An 18,998-nucleotide genomic window follows, 5' to 3' on the forward strand; every position below is an offset into this window, starting at 1 on the left:
GAGAGGTTTTGGTAGGGGTCTATATGTGGTCTATCAATGACATGACACGAACAACAAATTAATAGAATAAAAATATGAAAACTGAACAGGCGCACAGCAGAAATGTGTGGTCTTTCATATATCTTTGTGCTTATTGTGTGTCTGGATGTTACCAAAGACAATACAGGTGCTCTAAGGCATGCTTTATAGGAACACAAACAAATAAATAAGGCTGGGATACAATGAAGCCCAGTTATGATACACTTCCTAAATAACCCAGGGTGACTAGAAACGCACATTTGCTGTTAGGTTTTTAAAATGTGATTGCATTGAATAACAATTATTATATTTACCCAATCCTGGTGGCCTTGCCAGTTTTACAATTGCCTTTTCTGTGGTCCCTGTGACAACATGTCTAGAGAAGTTACTGGTCTAAGGTATTAAAATGAATGATTGTTTGTGTCTTCATTCTTTCTGCACTCAGGGATGGTCCCTCGGCTAGTGGAAATGCTCCGAAGTAAGCAGGTGACGCTGGAGTCAGTGGCCTTAGGACTGCTAAGTAACATCTCCAAACAAGCGCCTGTTGCAAGAGCTCTGGAGAATGCAGGTGGCATCCCGCTGCTGATTCACCTGCTGAACTCCCCTGTGCCATTGCTGCAGTCTCGTAGTGCTGTTATTCTTTCTGATGCTGCACAGGTGGACAATAACCAGAATACTATTAGAGAACTGGTAAGCTCAATTTACATTACCTTCTAAAATTTCAGCTTTAGTATTCAGCTACCATTGCAATCACGGGTATTTCTTCAGGGGGTGTTTGGAGCGTGATCTCCACCCCCCCCGCCCCCCCAAAAAATACACAACTGTACTGCCCTACAGGGCAACCAGACACTGCTGGTCTGACAGGTCTGTGTTTGGACACTTTTTAGTTCCAGCCTGGGAAGTGCACGTGCTACTTTGCGAGGCATGCTGTATTCAGGTACAGACTTGAAGCCCCGCCCACTCTACACCCATATTTTTCTTGGCTTCTGTCATTGTCCTTTGTAAACTGTGGCTTTTCACTGGTTAATAGGCTTAGTAGTCTCTACTTAGCACCGCCTTGTCTCATTTTGTAACCTCCCATTAGGACAACCAGTTACATGTGTTGTTACTCAGTAGGCTTTAATTACAACCTCCAAGCAGTATTTGGTTAAATGGTTTTCTCTTGTGACACGCTTTCCCCAAATGCTTTCTTTTTTTTCTAGCTCGGCACGCCACACTGATAATGTGGTGGCTGGGCCTTTAGTTTGTTGTTTGCAGCCCGAAAACGGCCGCATGTTTCTTTTTTCTTACAATTTGTTCAGTTTTTGGTTTACAAGCGCCCCATTCGGCGCTTTTACTTTAATGGCGACAACACCCCTTTCTTTAGACACAGCTCGTCTAAAGAAAGGTGCGCAACTGCTATTAAAGTGAAACTGTGGCAAAGGGCACGTTTACGAAAAAACTTTTTTTGTCAATTGACAAACAGATGCTTTTTTTTGTAGAAGTGCTTCATACCACGCTTTCACTTTAATGCCAGCTGCGCCCCTTCTTCAGACGAGCTGGGCTTAAAGAAAGGGGTGTGGCCGCCATTAACATGAAAGCACAGCATGGGGTGCATTTCCAAAAATAGCATTTGCAATGCAATAGGTTTCGCATTTGCGAGAGTTTAAGCTATTGCATGGTCATTTACAATGCCAATAGCTCAAACTCTCGTAAATACAAGACCTATTGCATTGCAAATGCTTGTTTTGGGCTTTTACTGGGCTGTGTTATGGTCTTCTGGGCCTGTTTTTGTGTTGATTTCCCTGATATTAAAATAAACATTGCCAACAGCAAGCTCAAATCCATGCGGTCTTCCATATAGCACTAATACAGGGTCTTTAAAAGTTTAAAACTGCCCCTTTTTTAGCTATCTCATCACTAATGGGGGCTACTTTTTAATTTGGTGCCTAATAAATGCATTCTTGGCTTGGTGGTTGGGTCTGGGGGCCATGAGTTGGGTCCGCTATGTCTGTGTCTGTTTTTGTCCTCGTATGCCAGAAACAAAACAGTGGCCTTTGAGGTAAAACTGGAGAGAGAGAGATAAATCTGGTAGCTGAATTCCAAAATGTGAAACCAGATAATCTGGTCTCAAAACCGGCTTCCCTGCTTGTCTAAATTGTGTGATCCTAAACAAACATTTTATGTCACAGAGCCTCCGTTTTCTTTATAATCACATGTAAGAGCACTTTTAAAGACGAGTACAGGATGTACACTGAACAAGAACCTCCTATGTGTGAATTAATAGACTATAATGTTGTTCCATCTATAATCGGCTCTGACTCGGCTCGCCCTATTTATTTGCTGTGTACCCAACTCGTTTTGCAACTTGGGCTTAGTACATGGGGAAGTCAGTCATTTGGTAAAATGTTTATCAAAAGGTGTAGACTGGAAATAGGGAGCCCTCATTTGAGATCTCATCAGTGATGTCGCTGACCAGGTTATGAGTGATGTAATATGTGAGGTCATAAGCAGTGCATTGTGGGGACATAAGTTATAGTTAGCTTTGCTCACTAGAACTGCTCAATTTCACTGGTTTTGTACGAATACAATCTGAGCCTAACTATTACATCCCTGTATGATTTTTTTTCAGTGAATTTTTAAGTTTTTTTTATGTTGTTTCCTAACTACCACATCCCTGTAACCTTTGTGTTTTTTTAAATGAATATCTAGGGTTTTTAACATTTTGTTTCTTAACTGTAACCTCTGAGAGTGAGTGTATGAGTGAGTGCATGAGTGTCTCAGTGAGTGTATGAGTGAGTGTGTGAGTGTCTCATTGGGTGTTTGAGTGCCTGTGTGAGTATGGGAGAGGCTGCATAAGTGTCTCACTGTTTGGGTGCATGAGTGTCTGAGTGAGTGTCTCAGTGGGTCAATGAGTAGTTGTGAGAGTGTCCCAGTGGGTTTGCATGCATGAGTGAGTTCATGAGAGTAGATATGTGAGTGGGTGTGTGAGTCTCTGAGTGGATGTGTGAGTGGCTATATGGATCGGTGTTTGGATGCATGAGTGTCTCAGTGGGTCTGTGAGTGGATGTACATGTCTGAGGGGGTTCATGATTGTCTGAATGGGTCTGTGAGTGGCTGTATGGGTCTGTGACTGGGCACAAGAGTTAATGTCTGAGAGGGTCTGTGAGTATGTGCATCAGTGCCTGAGTGTGTGAGTGGGTGCCTAAGTATCTGTGTGGGTGTGTCAGTAGCTTTGTGAGTGACTCAACCACAAAGGAACTGCACCGCCCTCTTATCCAACAGTCCAAAGTTTCACACAAAATATCTACCCAGGTAGAACACTTTCTACTGGTAATTACTAAGTGCTACCTCCTTGGTTGAATGTCCAGTATGTATTCTGCACTACAGCTGCATAATGGAGCAGGAGGAAATGTCACCAGTGACCTTGTGTGTGTGTTCGCAGTGTGATTATTCCTGGAGCGTCTTTATCCAGAAATATGTGATCGCATGAATCCTCCTATAGAAAAGAAAACAAGACTACAAAGAAGTAAATCTCCATCAAACAATGTTCTATCCTCTCAATTATATGTAGTATGTGCTTCTTTGTTTGGTGAAGATTTCCTCATATTCCTCAGCCCCAAGAACTCCTCACTAAAACCAGTGGGAAACGCACTGATGGGGCCACTTGTTCAGCTATCCATCATCTTGGCAAAAGACAGGTAGACCTTTGTATACTACTAAGGTGGGCGGGGCCAAATGGGCATAGCTTCCAAGTGCTTTGTGTAGTATCTTCATCTTGTTATAATGTTCTCTCTTATCTTGTTCTTAGCTGCTCAGCCAGTGTGAGTGTTCTGTGTGGAATGTTGGTGCGTGGGCCATGAGTGGAATGCTTGGTGACTGGTGTGAGTGGTGACAGTTGGTGGATGGGATGAGCAGCTAGCAGGCTGCTCCTGGTGGGGAATTTAACTACCTGCTGTATTGGATCTACTCTACATTATGATCTACTTCAATAAACCTACTTAACATCTTAACAGCGTCGACTACGTTAAAACACTGCCCATTTGTGTACTTGTAGTAATTTAAAAGGAGCAGCATGCAGTCTGCTCTCACCAGGAGAGGACAAGAAAAAAACCCTTGTCAGAGACACTACAAATTGCGCTTGATATAGATCGATGAAGCATTCACGTCACAAAGTATTTCAGATTGTTTTTCAACATGGAATTACTAAGAAAACACACTTGCATTGCCTTCGCCAAGCCCTGGAGTTAGGATCAATTATCCTTTCAATCAATCAAGTAGTATTTGTAAAGGTCTACTTAGCACCCTGAGGGATATCCAGGCACTGTGCTGTCAGGTCTCAGTTGAACAGCCAGGTCTTGAGTCCCTTCCTGAAGTGGATGACATCATTCATGAGTCATGAATGATGTCATATGTGACATCAGCAGCAGTGCATTGCGGGCGCGCGAGTTATAGTTAGCAGAACTAACTATAACGGAGGAATTTTAATGGTTTTGTACGAGTGAAATGTCCAGCTAACTATAAAAGTCCTGAAACCTATGGTTTTTAAGTGAATTTCAAAGGTTTTTGAAATGCTAATTCCTAACTATAACATGCCTGAAACCTATGGTTCTTTCAGTGAATTTCCAAAGTTTTTTAAATGCTAATTCCTAACTATTACGTGCCTGAAACCTATAGTTTTTTTCAGTGAATTTCTAAGGTTTTTTAAATGCTAATTCCTAACTATAATGTGCCTGAAACCTATGGTTTTTTCAGTGAATTTCTAAGGTTTTTTTAAATGCTAATTCCTAACTATAACGTGCCTGAAACCTATAGTTTTTTAAGTGAATTTCAAAGGTTTTTTAAATGCTAGTTTCTAACTATGCCTACAGAGGTAGGATATGTGAAGAAAGAAGAAAAAATGCACAGAAAGAAGCAAAAGAAATGCAGAAAGAAGCAACAGAAGTCCTCAAAGACGAGGAAAAGTGCAGGAAGAAGCAAGACATGTGCAGAAAGAACTAACAGAGGAGCAGAAAGAGGCCTTGTTACAAAATCATCCTGTGCCAACAACTTTTTCAGACAGCTACTGGTGGTAACTTACAATGACTAACCAGACCTAGAGGCAGTGGTATGCTAAAAGACACTTAGACTACAGTGAAAACACCTACATACACTAGGGAACACTATGCCTTGGGGTACCCCTATGATTAGCATGACCTCCTCTGTAAGCCCCTAGTATATAATAGGGCAGGAGGATTAAAAGTACCTCTTAAAACGCGCCACGGGGTGCGTTTGCACACTGGCGAAGGGAGGGGGGCCTGAGATGACATGTGCAAACACGACCTGTGGTTGTTTTAAGTTGGGGGATAAAGTCCCCTTGAATCCTGAGGGTCTCTGGGGGCCAACTAACCCACCAGGTATGTCCAGTAAGTGCCACAGATTTGCATTGCCGAGAGGTGTAAAATGGGGCATGGCCTCGGACCACCTCTCTGCAACGCAGCTTTGTGGTGCTTACTGGAGGTACATGGTAGACTAATTGGACCCCAATGACCCTCAGGATTCAAGGGGACTTAATCCCCAACTTAAAACGTGCTACGGGGCGCATTTGCACAGTGGTGAAGGGAGGGGGCGGGGCCTGAGGTGATATGTGTGCGAACAGGCCCTGTGGCACGTTTTAAGTTGGGGAAATAATTCCCCTTCAACCCTGGGGGCCCCTGGGGGCCAACTAGCCCACCAGGTGCCTCCAGTATGCTTCACTGCACTGCATTGCAGAGAGGTGGTCTAGCCCACCAGGTACCTCGAGTAAGCCCCACAGAGCTGCGTTGCAGAGGGTGTAAAAAGGGGCGTGGCCTCTGAATACCTCTCTGCAACGCAGCTTCTTGACGCATACTGGAGGTTTCTTGTGGGCTAGTTGGCCCCCAGGGACCCCCAGTATTCAAGGGGAATTACTTCCCCATCTTTCAATGCACCAGAGTGCGCGTTTGCAGAGTGCTGCAGGGATAGGGCGGGACCTCCGGTGCAATTCCAATTTTATTTTATTTTTAAAGAAGGGGGGCTGTGTGACCCTTTTTTTAAAAAAAATAATAAAAAAGTTAAGGAAGGGGGGCTGTGTGGGCCCCCCCCCCCTCCCATGGCCAATTCCGGCCCCGGGGACTCCATCCCCCGGGGCATGGCCACATTTATATATTATTATGAAGGGGGACTGCGTGGCCCCCCTCCTAAGGCCTGTATTGGCCCCAGGCACCCCATCCCCACGGGCCGGCCTTGGCATTGCTTTTTTGTTTTTATTTTTTGGGAGGGGGGTCAGAGGCCCCCCTCCTCAGGCCTAATATGGCCCTGGGGAACCCCTCCCCCGGGGCCGGGTTGCCTTTACATTTTTTTCATTATAAGGAGAGGGGGCTGAGTGGCCCTACCCGGCCTGATTCCTGGGGCTCGGGTGTCCGTGGCGGAGCCCCTATTTTGAATATTTAGTGCCCTGGGGAGGTGGTAGTCCCCCTGGGCGTGTGGAGGGGCTCGAGCCCCTCCCACACAGGTTAAATGTTTATTTTTAAAAGCCCCGGGGATGGTGGTCCCCGGGGCTGCAGGGGTCAGGGGGGCTGAGAGTCCCCCGCAAATATGTTTAAAAAGCCCCCGGGGCTTGGGGGGGCCTTTGAGCCCCCACCCATTTAATTCAAAAGCCCCGGGGGTGGTGGTCCCCGGGGCTGGGGGGGCTGTGAGCCCCCGCATATATGTTTAAAAAGCCCCGGGGGTGGTGGTCCCCGGGGCCCCTTTGATCCCCATTACAAAAAAAGATTTCCCCGGGATTTGGCCCAACTGGGGGCTAAATATTAACGAAGCACGGGAGCCCACACTTCGTTTGTTTTTTTTCGCTGCCGGATCCGCGGATCCTCTGCACTTTCGCGATTTAAAAAAATAATAATGTTTTAGGGGCCCTGGGGGTCCTTATGGGACCCCCTAAGCAGGCCTAGGGGGTCAGGGTGGTTCTACCATGCCCCCTTTTCATGTTTTGGGCATTTGTTTTTGTCTTTTCTTGAGGCACAAGATGACTGCCAACACTTCCTGGTTTGGAGTGTTGACAGCCAATTAGCATAAAGCTCGTGATCGGGAGGGTACGCGGATCCTCCGCGGCCATAGATATCGAAACTTTTTTTAATTTTTCTTTTCTCAGCAACTACTGACTGGATTTACATCATTTAACAAAAAGGGATCTTTCTGAATTTGGTGTTATTCAGTTCAGCAGTAGTTCGGGCTGTAGCTATGTCTAAAGTTTCCTATGGAAAATTGCATGGGGAAAACACGTTTTGGGACCCCCATTTTTTCTCTGCCCCCGTTTACGAATCACCTGAAACTTTCAAGATTGGAGCAGACCAGAGCGGGCCATGAGTTTTAAAAATGTCGCGAAGATTCGTCAACCAGCGCCAAAGTTATTGGGTTTAGAATGTTGCGATTTTCCTATGGTAACTAGGTCCTACCTATAACTACCTACTGGCCACCGCCAGTAGGTAATGTGTGTGTTGAGATACATAGAGTGGGATTTTAATTTTTTATATTTTATTATTTAGTATTGGTGAGATACACCGGTACATTGATTTCAAACACATACAGAACACTGACAAGCCATCCATACATAGGGGCCTATTATGATTGCGGAATTTCCGCATCCTCCGGGCCGGCGGAAGCCACCGCCGGCCCGGAGGATGCGGAAAAACCGCAGCGGACCCACCAAAGACCCACCGCCACATTAGGATGGCTGGTGGGTCCTGGTTTCCGTCCGCCGCTTTTACGCCGCGGTTGGCTTACAACCGCGGCGGAAAAGCTCTAATATGGTGGCGGTGTCTCTCAGACACCGTCCGCCATATTAGGATTGCTGCCAAGATATTCTTTTCCGCGGCGAGTTTACCGCCGTTGAAAAGCAGACAGATCTTCACTGCAGGGGCCCGTTGCGGGCCCCCTAGGTGAAGGGGGGGTCGGGGGTGCACATGGGGGGTACCTATGGTACCCCCCTGTATTTGTATGCAGAAAGCGGCAGGCACCGCGCGGTGCCTGCCACTTTCTACATACAAATGCAATGCGTGCATTTTTAACATTGCTGCGGGTGCAGCTTGAAGCTGCACCCGCCTCAATGTTAAAAATAGAGGATGTGACCACCAGGGTGGCGGTCACATCCTAATAGCACAGGAGGGAACGCCGCAGCCCATGCGGACGTTCCCTCATCCTCGGTGATCGCGGACTGACTCAAGTCCGTCCGCGATCATAATCGGCCCCATAGTGTATATAGGTTGAAGAAAAAAATGAAAAGAATGTAATGTATGTGTCTTGTAAAGCGCACTGCTGCCCTGTAGACCGCTGGGGAACCCGTCCTGGCTATCCCTGTGAGATGGTCCCTACTGGGTATCTCCAAGGTGAAACCAGGCATCCGCGGCGAATGTGGGGGGCCATTGTAGAGATGAGGCAAGCTAATGCCCAGAGTTGCCGAGTGTGATCCCTGGTTAGAGAAGGCACCGAGGCGAGAATTATCGAGTCCGTTGACCCTGGTCCACGACCCAGCCGCGTCGGGTATTGAACCCTGGTCCCGGGCCGTTTTCTGCTTCCGAGTCTGCCGCCTCTAACCAGTGAGCCACACCACACCACAAGATAGTTGGATAGCCCACTGGTGGGCTTAAATGAAGTTAATTCCACTATAAAAGATCTACAATAACCCTAAATAGAATTCCAACAAATTGAGTGAGCCCACTGGAGGGCGAAATGAGTGTATATCATAAACATAACGGTGTACCTTACCCATTGGTGAAATATAAACATAAGAAATATCTTATGTGTAACAAACATTGGATCCAATGTCAAACTGTTCCCGCTCTAAAATGAATAAAACAATCCCCCTTAAAAAAGAGTTGGCATGAGTGCATAAAATTAACAAGGGTCATAATTCTGCAGTCCAATCTTTAATAATGAAAGCGATTGCCGCAATTAAATAAGAATAAACATCGACTCTAACCTAACTCATTCCGGGTATGAAATAAAATAAAATTTGAGTTTAAATCATTGACATACTGTCTTTGCCTACACATACCAGAACACCCTGCTGCATTGTTGTGAAAGTGACATCATGAGTCACATGGTGCATTTTAAACACTCTTAATGGGGAATTCAAACCTGTTTGTTGTAACCGTGAGCAGGTTATCAGGGGATAACGAAACGCGTCGTTTTTTGTGACCTGGGAATATTGCTTTCTGATGAAATAAAGAAAGAATTGGGAACACGATTGTCCTGGCGAGTGCGTGCTAATTTTTCTCCTTGGAGGAAGTTGTGGTGATTTTGATTCGGCGAGGCTCTGCTGACGAACTCCGCACCGGAATCAGAGGCGCCATGAGTCCAAGCAAGTGAGCTGCTTTAGGGAATATATATATATATATATGTATATATATATTACCTACTGGCGGTCGCCAGTAGGTATATATAGTTAGGATTTTTTCTCTATGGGTTTTTTGAAAATTCTATGTCTAATAACTTTGGCGTTTGTGGACGGAATCGGCTGAAATTTTCAGGAAAATGGCACATTTTGTTTCTGAGCAGCCCTTGAAAATTTGGGGGGGGTTCGTCCAGTGGGGGCCGAGAAAAAAGGGGGGTCCCAAAACGTGTTTTTAACATTGAGTTTTCCATAGGGCGGTTGGCCTCACTTTTAGCCCGAACGGCTGAATGGATTTGCACGAAACTTGGCAAAATTGTAGGGACTGGTAGCCTGATGTGCCTTTTGTAGGTCTCAATATATGTGCTCCAGTGGATTTTGAGAAATTAACGTTTAAAAAAAGATATATATCTGTAACAGCGGACCGGTTAGCGCTCTGGTTCGCGGACTTTTCGCGCAACGGAGCTTTGTGAAGCGAAGCTGATTGGTTCTCCGGCGTCTGTCAACATTCCAAACAGTCCGTAGCGGCCGCCATCTTGTCTCTCGGTAGGATCGAGAGACAAGAGGAGGTCAAAACAAAGGGGGAAATAACTATAAGGGGGCATAGTAGATCCTCGCTGACCCCCTAGGTTTGATGTGGAGGTTTTAAAAGGGCCCCGCGGGGCAAAAAAAAAACAAAATAATAATAATCGAACGGCTGAATGGATTTGCACGAAACTTGGCAAAATATTAGGGACTGGTAGCCCGATGTGCCTTTGCTAGGTCTCAATATATGTGCTCCAGTGGATTTTGAGAAATTAACGTTGAAAAAAAGATATATATCTGTAACAGCGCTCCGCTTCGCGTACTTTTCGCGTTACGGAGCTTTGCGAAGCTGATTGGTTCTCCGGCGTCTGTCAACATTCCAAACAGTCCGTAGCGGCCGCCATCTTGTCCCTCGGTAGGATTGAGAGACAAGAGGAGGCCAAAGCGAAGGGGGAAATGACCATAAGGGGGCATAGTAGATCATTCCTGACCTCTTAGGTTTGATGTACCATTTTGCCAAGTTTGGTGTAATTCCGTTCAGCCATTCAGGCTGTAGACGTATGTAAATGTCCTATGGAAAATTGCATGGGGAAAACACATTTGAAAGTGTTGAAATTTAGAACCAATTAAAATGTTACTTTGGTTTTGTATTTGTGTGTGATGAAAGTTAATTGGTTATGTATATATGTCAAATGAGAGGAAACCACAGCCATTTTGTGATACTACTGTCTGAGGTACATTTGTGAGGAATTTTTGGTGGTGAATTTCTGGTGTTTGATTTACACAGTACTAACACTTCTGCTACTTTTAAAAAGGTGAGTTGTTAATTTGTAAGGGGAACTATGTTGTACATTTGAAGATAATTTGAAAAATGTTTTCTGTTATTTATTTGCAGTCCTTCTGTTATACTAAATACTTGATGAAGTTAGTTTTATATTATGTATTACTAAAAACGATAAATGAAAGTGATTATTTTTTTCTGCAATTTACAGCAAGCAATTTCAAAATAAAATGGCTCACAATGAAGAGACCGTGGCAATTTCTTTTGAATTGTCCACTACATTGATTGAAATTGAGAGCACCAATAATGAAATATTGTCACAAGGAGGACATGACTTGTATGATTCCATTAGATTGATTGAAATGGACAGCACCAAGAATGAAATATTGTCACAAGGAGATGACTTGAATGATTCCACTACATTGATTGAAATTGAGAGCACCAATAATGAAATATTGTCACAAGGAGGAGATGGCTTGTATGATTCCATTAGATTGATTGAAATGGACAGCACCAATAATGAAATATTGTCACAAGGAGGAGATGACTTGAATGATTCCACTACATTGATTGAAATTGAGAGCACCAATAATGAAATATTGTCACGAGGAGATGACTTGAATGATTCCACTACATTGATTGAAATGGACAGCACCAATAATGAAATATTGTCAGAAGGAGGAGATGACTTGAATGATTTTTTTTATCAATCTCTTGATGGCGAATTTATCGAGTGTTTGGAGACCATAGAGTTACAAGAATCATCATTGCAGACTTTTAATGAGGAGATTCCAGATGAGATGATTGAAGAGGAAATTACTGATGAGGACATGTTACTAGTTGTTTCAAATTTAGAAAATTCTGAAGAATAAATTTATATTTAGAAATCAAAAATTGTTTGAGACATTATTTATTTTTATTTTTAATTTATGAGGTTGTAGCGAAGTGATTGTAGTATAAAATGAGACTTATAGTATAGAGTGCAACATTTTTATGTTACATGGTAAGTTTACTCATATTTACTTCCCTTCTGCCACTATATTATCTCCAATGTGTATTTGACATGTCTTCTTCATCTCCGGCCTCCTTTCTCTCACTGTGTGTCTCCGATGCATCTTATCGCTGGTATTTTGTGTAATTACAGAAGAGAGTAAAATAAAATAGTTCGGAACGTGAAAAGGGGGCAAAGTAGAGTACTCCTCACCCCCTAGGCCTTTTTAGGCGGTCCCAAAAGGATCAGTTTCTGCTTTCCTGAGAGATTATGGTATGAGTTCCATATACCACAATAACTTGCATTACAACATGCAAGATATCTATCTCCTATTACCAACTTTTGGAGATATTCGCGCTAAGCGCGAATATCTCCAAAAAGTAACACCTGCCCTGAGCAGTTCTTAGCCATGTTATCCAATGGGAGGTGGATAACATGGCTAAGAGTATTAGCTCGGTAATGCATGAATATCGCTGACTTTTTAGCGATATTCATGCATTGCGGCCGTTTATTATCGCATTTGCGATAAACCTTGATAATAGTAAGGTTTATCTTCGATAATTTCTGACGATGCTTAGTGGTAAAAAATTGGTTGGTAAGCATCGTTAGCGATAAATATCGCTTAACTTTGGTAATATGCCCCAACGTCTGTTAACGTTCGATTCGAAGGAAATGAGGAAGTGTTGAAAAACATTGTCTGCGCCATCTTGCCTTTTTTGAAATGCCACACTTTTGTCGTGCACGGCAGCCATTTTAGATGTCTTGACCAGACCCACTCTCTGCACGCTGTCGATTCGTAGCATGGCTCCTCACCCTCGTAAGCATCTCCCCCAGGCACTGGTCACCACCGCTCTCTGTCTTATGCATGGGCAATAAACCTTCCCCCATCTGCGCTGCTCTTCCCTGAGAATCACACTCTGTGCCCGCCCGACACCTCCCTTTCGCCCTATTCACTACCGCACCCTCTGACACTCCTCTTCCTCTGTGTCCGAATGTCCAGGCCGGTCCTAGGCTATCAGCTAGCCCTGCAGATGTAGTTTATGGCCCCAGCTGTAAAGAATCACCCCTCTTCAAAGGAGTTATAGTAGATCAAGGCCCACACCCGATGTGATCCGTCACAGCACACGCGTTCCTACTATCTGAAAACCATCCTGTATTGTGATTGGGGAGGGGACCGAGCCTGAAGCGGAAGATTCCAGGAATGACTCTTTGTACATCAAAGTTTTTACAATTATGTGTCACATTAAAAATATATAGCACTCCAACAAAGTAGTAGGAATATAAAACTTTAATAACATATAAATATATACAACAAAACAAAAACAGTAAAAACATTTAAACAACGAAGAGACCGTGGCAATTTCTTTTTAATTATCCAATAGATTTATTGAAATTGACAGCACTAATAATGAAATATTCTTGTCAGTAGCGGTCTGTTGTGCGAATAGTTCCAAGGCAGCAGAACGCGCTGAAATCTAGATGGCACGAAAGTGATGTCTAGTAAGTTGCCGCCCAGCAAAAAACGGCGTGGGGCGCCGCGGGGGTGAGTGAGTCCAGTAGGCACCACAGCTATTCTTACCGGCATTGCAGAATTACTGCTGGGGACAATGCCTGTGCTGTAGCAGGGTCACAGCAGAAACAAAAAGGATTCTGTTGAAGATGTTGTTGGTTTTCAATTTGAAAACAGTTCTGGTGTCAACTGCTATGCTAATGTAGTGGTTAATGTTTTGTTTTCTCTAGAAAATGTAAAAGAGGGGGAGGCAGTCCAAAGTTCCGTTAAAAGGGCAAAGGAAAGGATCGGTGGTTTGAACTATCAGTCAAAAAGGGGAGGGGGTGCAATAATTTTTCCTACCGGGTCACACTGTGCTTTCACCGGAAGTAAGGTCTGCAGGATTGTAGTAATTCAAAGTGAGGCTGGCGCCAGCATGGGAGCGCCGACGTCCCGCGGATACAGTTTCGTCACTCCACGGGCGATCATGGCAGTCATTCCCCATCGGGGGTCGGAGACTCCCGCGGCTCCTCTAGAATCTTCAAGGTCGTGGAGGACTACGGTGGTGGAGTCAACCAGTGACCGGGCCATTTCTTTATGTTGGGCCCGCTCTTGCCAGGTCGACCGCCATTTTGAGAGTTCGGCAGCTACCGGCGATCGCGGGGTCACATGAGCGGACGGGCTCCACCCTGCCGGGCGAGACGTTGCAGCATGGCCACAGTGGAAGAACCGTTATCTAGGTCGTTCCGAAACTGTGCAGCACTGTAGTTGTTAGGATGCCACCGCCTGGAGCGCTGAGGGTGCAGCTGGGAAGCCTCCACCTGGGGAGGCGGGAGAGGCCTGTTCGCACCGTCTCTCCCTCCCAGTGCACCCCACGGCGTCTCGCTTGAGATTTGTTATGGCCGGACCAGGCGATGAGGACGAGGGGGGGGTCGGAGGCATGTGCAAGACATCCCCCTCCAGTGTTGTCGCAGCCATTATAAAAGAAAGAAGTGTCCCGTCCGTCTTCGGGCCGGGCTTCCGGTGGATGTCGGCCGGACGCCCCTGGCTCTGGCCCCATGAACGGGTTTCTTGGTTTATCGGCTGCAGCCGGATCCCGTCGGCCTCGGCCCCCCGACCGTTGGTGGTCGGACCGGAAGAGCATGTGGCGGGACTACCTGCAACTCTCAAGGGCCACCGCGGCCGGACTGGGAGAGAGAGGGGAGGGTCGAGGAGACATTCCCCCCCCCTGCAACTGTTCAGCGTTGTAAAGGCAATCCCCTGGCCGGGTCCCGCTGGTCTCGGCCTCTCCTCCGGCTACACCCTACGTTAGGATCTCCTGGCCGAGGCGTGGCAGCAGGACCTGCCTTATATGGGCTGCTCCCGGCTGGGCGTAGCCGGAACCCTGCCCCACCTTGGAAGTTTCCAGAGTGGGGGTGGATGTTCTACTGACTTGCATTTTCCCTAGTCTATCGATTTTTTTGGCGTGGCAGGCGGTGGGACAGCGAGGGGTGATTTGGTTTCTCTTACTGTTTTTCTGGTCTCTCACCACTGGCATATTTTAACGTTTTCTTGTTTCTAGGACATTAATAGGTTTTATCATTACGTTATGTTATCGTTTCTTTGTTCGTTGTTTAATAAAAGTTCATGTTCATCAGTGGCCTACTGATTTTCGTTTTCCTATTTTTTTCTTTCCAGGTTGTTTCATGGTAAAGTTTCTGTTAACAGTATACAGTGATCACTTCGTTATTATTGCATATGTCCTTTTCACTAGGGGTGCTCTCTGGTCGGGCCAGATGACGTATCTCTAGTAAATGGTCCGGGTGAAAAAGGTGCATCAATCAGTGGGGAGTAGATAGGCATGACAGATTACAACGGGGGAGAACGGTCCGCATTACGTACCCTTTCACTACTTGCAAAGATTTTCCTACGTTTATTTGCAAACAGGGAATACCTCCAAAAAGAACTAATTCCCAAACAGTCAATGTTCGGACAATCAATCAATCAATGAGGAATGAAATAGGTACGACGTGTTAAAGGCTTGCGTTACCTACCCTTCACTATCTGCAAAGGGAGATAGAATATTCCTATTCTTCCTCGTTTGCAGGTAGAGAAGATCGTTAAGAGAATTAACTTCGAACAATTCAATGCTCGATTGAAACAATCAACAAGGGGTACTGTGAACACAAATGAACGCCGCTTATATACATACGCATTGCTATTTTCAACAGGTTGTTCCTAATGTTTCTATTTTAGCGAGGTCAAAAGAGATCCCATTAGTGGCCTACTGATTTTGCTCGATTCCTTTTGTTTTTTTACACGATTTTTCGCTATCTGCAAAGACTAAACAGAGTATTGCGACTCTGTGCTTGTTTGTAAATAGAGAATGAACCAAAGAGAACAATCAATCAAATGGAGAGAGAAGCAGGCACGACGGATTACAAAGGGGGAAAGGGCTGCGTTAACTACCCTTCACTATCTGCAAAGAGAGAGTACTCCTAATAGAAATGAGGGGTGGGGGGCAGCAATCAAAGCAGATCAGTGTGCATAAACACGAAAAAAAAAATTCTTACCACGTACTTGACATTCGACAGCTTATGATATTTGCTATTAAAAAACCATTGAAATTCACTGAAAAAACCATAGGTTATAGACCATATATAGTTAGGAATTAGCATTTACAAAACCTTGAAAATTCACTGAAAAAACCATAGGTTATAGACCATATATAGTTAGGAATTAGCATTTAAAAAACCTTATTTTACTCACACAAAACCATTGAAATTCCATATATAGTTAGTTGCACTAACTATATATTGCGCACCCGCAATCCACTGCTGATGATGTCACATATTACATCATTCATGACATGGTCAGTGACATCACTGATGACATCACTGATGACATCTCAAATGACATCACTGATGACATCACTGATGACAACATCCAGTGACTATGTTTCTGTAAAGTTAAAATATGTCTTACATATTGAAGAATGAGTGGATGTATAAGTGTCTGGACGAAGGATTTAGTAGGTGCATGACTGAATGTATGAGTGAGTGATTAAATGTGTCTCACTGAGTGCATGGGTTAGTGACTAAACTGTCTTAATTTGTGCATCATTATGTCTGTTGTTCTGTAAACTGCTGCATGTGTTGATCAGTAGCTATATGAGTAACTATATGGGTTATTGATTGATTGCCCAAGTATTTGCATGGGAGACTGAGTGTGTGTGTGGCTGGATGGGAGGTGTGTGACTCTGTACAGATCAATGTGTACTTGTATCAATGATTGTATAAGAGAGTAAGTATGTGTTAGTATATGGTTGAAAACGTAAGGTGCTCTATGTTTAACTGTATAGAGTAGAAAATGGAAGTGTGATTGATTCTTTACAGGACTGACTAGGTGTGTGAGTAACTCCATGGATGAGTGGCAGAGTGTGAGTGTCTGTATAGGTGTATGAGTGCATATGATAGTGTTGTAAAGATGAGTGATTGTATGTATGAATGATTGTATGGGTGAATGAGTGAATGTGTGTGTAGACGTAGGAATCAGTGAGTACGTATGTAGTAACTAGTATTGGTGTGTCAATGGTTTCAAAAATTATACTCTGTTTTTAACACTGGGTGAAACAGAGGTTATATTAAAATGTGAGGAGATGCATTGTATTGTCACATGAATGATATCATCAGTGATGTGATCATTGATGTCAAGTGAGATGTCATCAGTGATGTCATTTGAGATGTCATCAGTGATGTCATCAGTGATGTCACTGACCATGTCATGAATGATGTAATATGTGACATCATCAGCAGTGGATTGCGGGTGCGCAATATATAGTTAGTGCAACTAACTATATATGGAATTTCAATGGTTTTGTGTGAGTAAAATAAGGTTTTTTAAATGCTAATTCCTAACTATATATGGTCTATAACCTATGGTTTTTTCAGTGAATTTTCAAGGTTTTGTAAATGCTAATTCCTAACTATATATGGTCTATAACCTATGGTTTTTTCAGTGAATCTATATATATATATACATATATATATAGATATATATATATGTATATATATATATAGATATATATATATATCAATATATACATATATATAGATATAGATATATATATCTATATATATATATTACCTACTGGCGGTCGCCAGTAGGTATATATAGTTAGGATTTTTTCTCTATGGGATTTTTGAAAATTATATGTCTAATAACTTTGGCGTTTGGGGACGGAATTGGCTGAAATTTTCAGGAAAATGGAACATTTTGCTTCTGAGCAGCCCCTGAAAATTTGGGGGGGTTTCGTCAAGGAGGGGCCGAGAAAAAAGGGGGGTCCCAAAACGTGTTTTTAACATTGAGTTTTCCATAGGGCGGTTGGCCTCACTTTTAGCCCGAACGGCTGAATGGATTTGCACGAAACTTGGCAAAATTGTAGGGACTGGTAGCCCGATGTGCCTTTGCTAGGTCTCAATATATGTGCTCCAGTGGATTTTGAGAAATTAACGTTCAAAAAAAGATATATATCTGTAACAGCGGACCAGGCAGCGCTCCAGTTCGCGTACTTTTCGCGTTACGGAGCTTTGTGAAGCGAAGCTGATTGGTTCTCCGGCGTCTGTAAACATTCCAAACAGTCCGTAGCGGCCGCCATCTTGTCTCTCGGTAGGATCGAGAGACAAGAGGAGGCCAAAGCGAAGGGGCAAATGACCATAAGGGGGCATAGTAGATCCTCCCTGACCCTCTAGGTTTGATGTGGAGGTTTTAAAAGGGCCCCGCGGGGCAAAAAAATAAATAAATAATAATAATCGAACGGCTGAATGGATTTGCACGAAACTTGGCAAAATTGTAGGGACTGGTAGCCCGATGTGCCTTTGCTAGGTCTCAATATATGTGCTCCAGTGGATTTTGAGAAATTAACGTTCAAAAAAAGATATATATCTGTAACAGCGCTCTGCTTACTTTTCGCGTAATGGAGCTTTGCGAAGCTGATTGGTTCTCCGGCGTCTGTAAACATTGCAAACAGTCCGTAGCGGCCGCCATCTTGTCTCTCGGTAGGATCGAGAGACAAGAGGAGGCCAAAGCGAAGGGGCAAATGACCATAAGGGGGCATAGTAGATCCTCCCTGACCTCTTAGGTTTGATGTACCATTTTGCCAAGTTTGGTGTAATTCCGTTCAGCCATTCAGGCTGTAGACGTATCTAAATGTCCTATGGAAAATTGCATGGGGAAAACACATTTGAAAGTGTTGAAATTTAGAACCAATTAAAATGTTACTTTGGTTTTGTATTTGTGTGTGATGAAAGTTAATTGGTTATGTATATATCTAAAATGAGAGGAAACCACAGCCATTTTGTGATACTACTGTCTGAGGTACATTTGTGAGGAATTTTTGGTGCTCAATTTCTGGTGTTTGGTTTACACAGTACTAACACTTCTCCTACTTTTAAAAAGGTGAGTTGTTAATTTGTAAGGGGAACTATGTTGTACACTTTAAGATAATTTGAAAAATGTTTTGTGTTATTTATTTACAGTCCTTCTGTTATACTAAATACTTGATAAAGTTAGTTTTATATTATGTATTACTAAAAACGATAAATGAAAGTGATTATTTTTTTCTGCAATTTACAGCAAGCAATTTCAAAATAAAATGGCTCACAATGAAGAGACCGTGGCAATTTCTTTTGAATTATCCACTACATTTATTGAAATTGACAGCACCAATAATGAAGTATTCTCACAAGGAGGAGATGACTTGAATGATTTTTTGGATCAATCTCTTGATGGCGAATTTATCGAATGTTTGGAGACCATAGAGTTACAAGAATCATCATTGCAGACTTTTCAT

The 18,998-nt window shown here is 43.7% G+C and overlaps 1 protein-coding gene across 4 annotated transcripts in view; it reads left to right on the forward strand.

Moving 5' to 3' along the window:
- Positions 1–18,998, forward strand: part of ANKAR (ankyrin and armadillo repeat containing) — a 1,199,016-nt gene that overhangs the window by 730,093 nt on the left and 449,925 nt on the right. For all 4 annotated transcript variants that reach the window (XM_078680368.1, XM_078680367.1, XM_078680369.1 and 1 more), the window contains one exon: positions 464–708. In XM_078680368.1, coding sequence (XP_078536494.1) covers positions 464–708 — 245 coding nt within the window. The remainder of the gene's footprint in view (positions 1–463; positions 709–18,998) is intronic.

This window comes from Lissotriton helveticus, chromosome 3_1 (assembly GCF_964261635.1).
Source record: "Lissotriton helveticus chromosome 3_1, aLisHel1.1, whole genome shotgun sequence".
Lineage (NCBI taxonomy): Eukaryota > Metazoa > Chordata > Amphibia > Caudata > Salamandridae > Lissotriton > Lissotriton helveticus.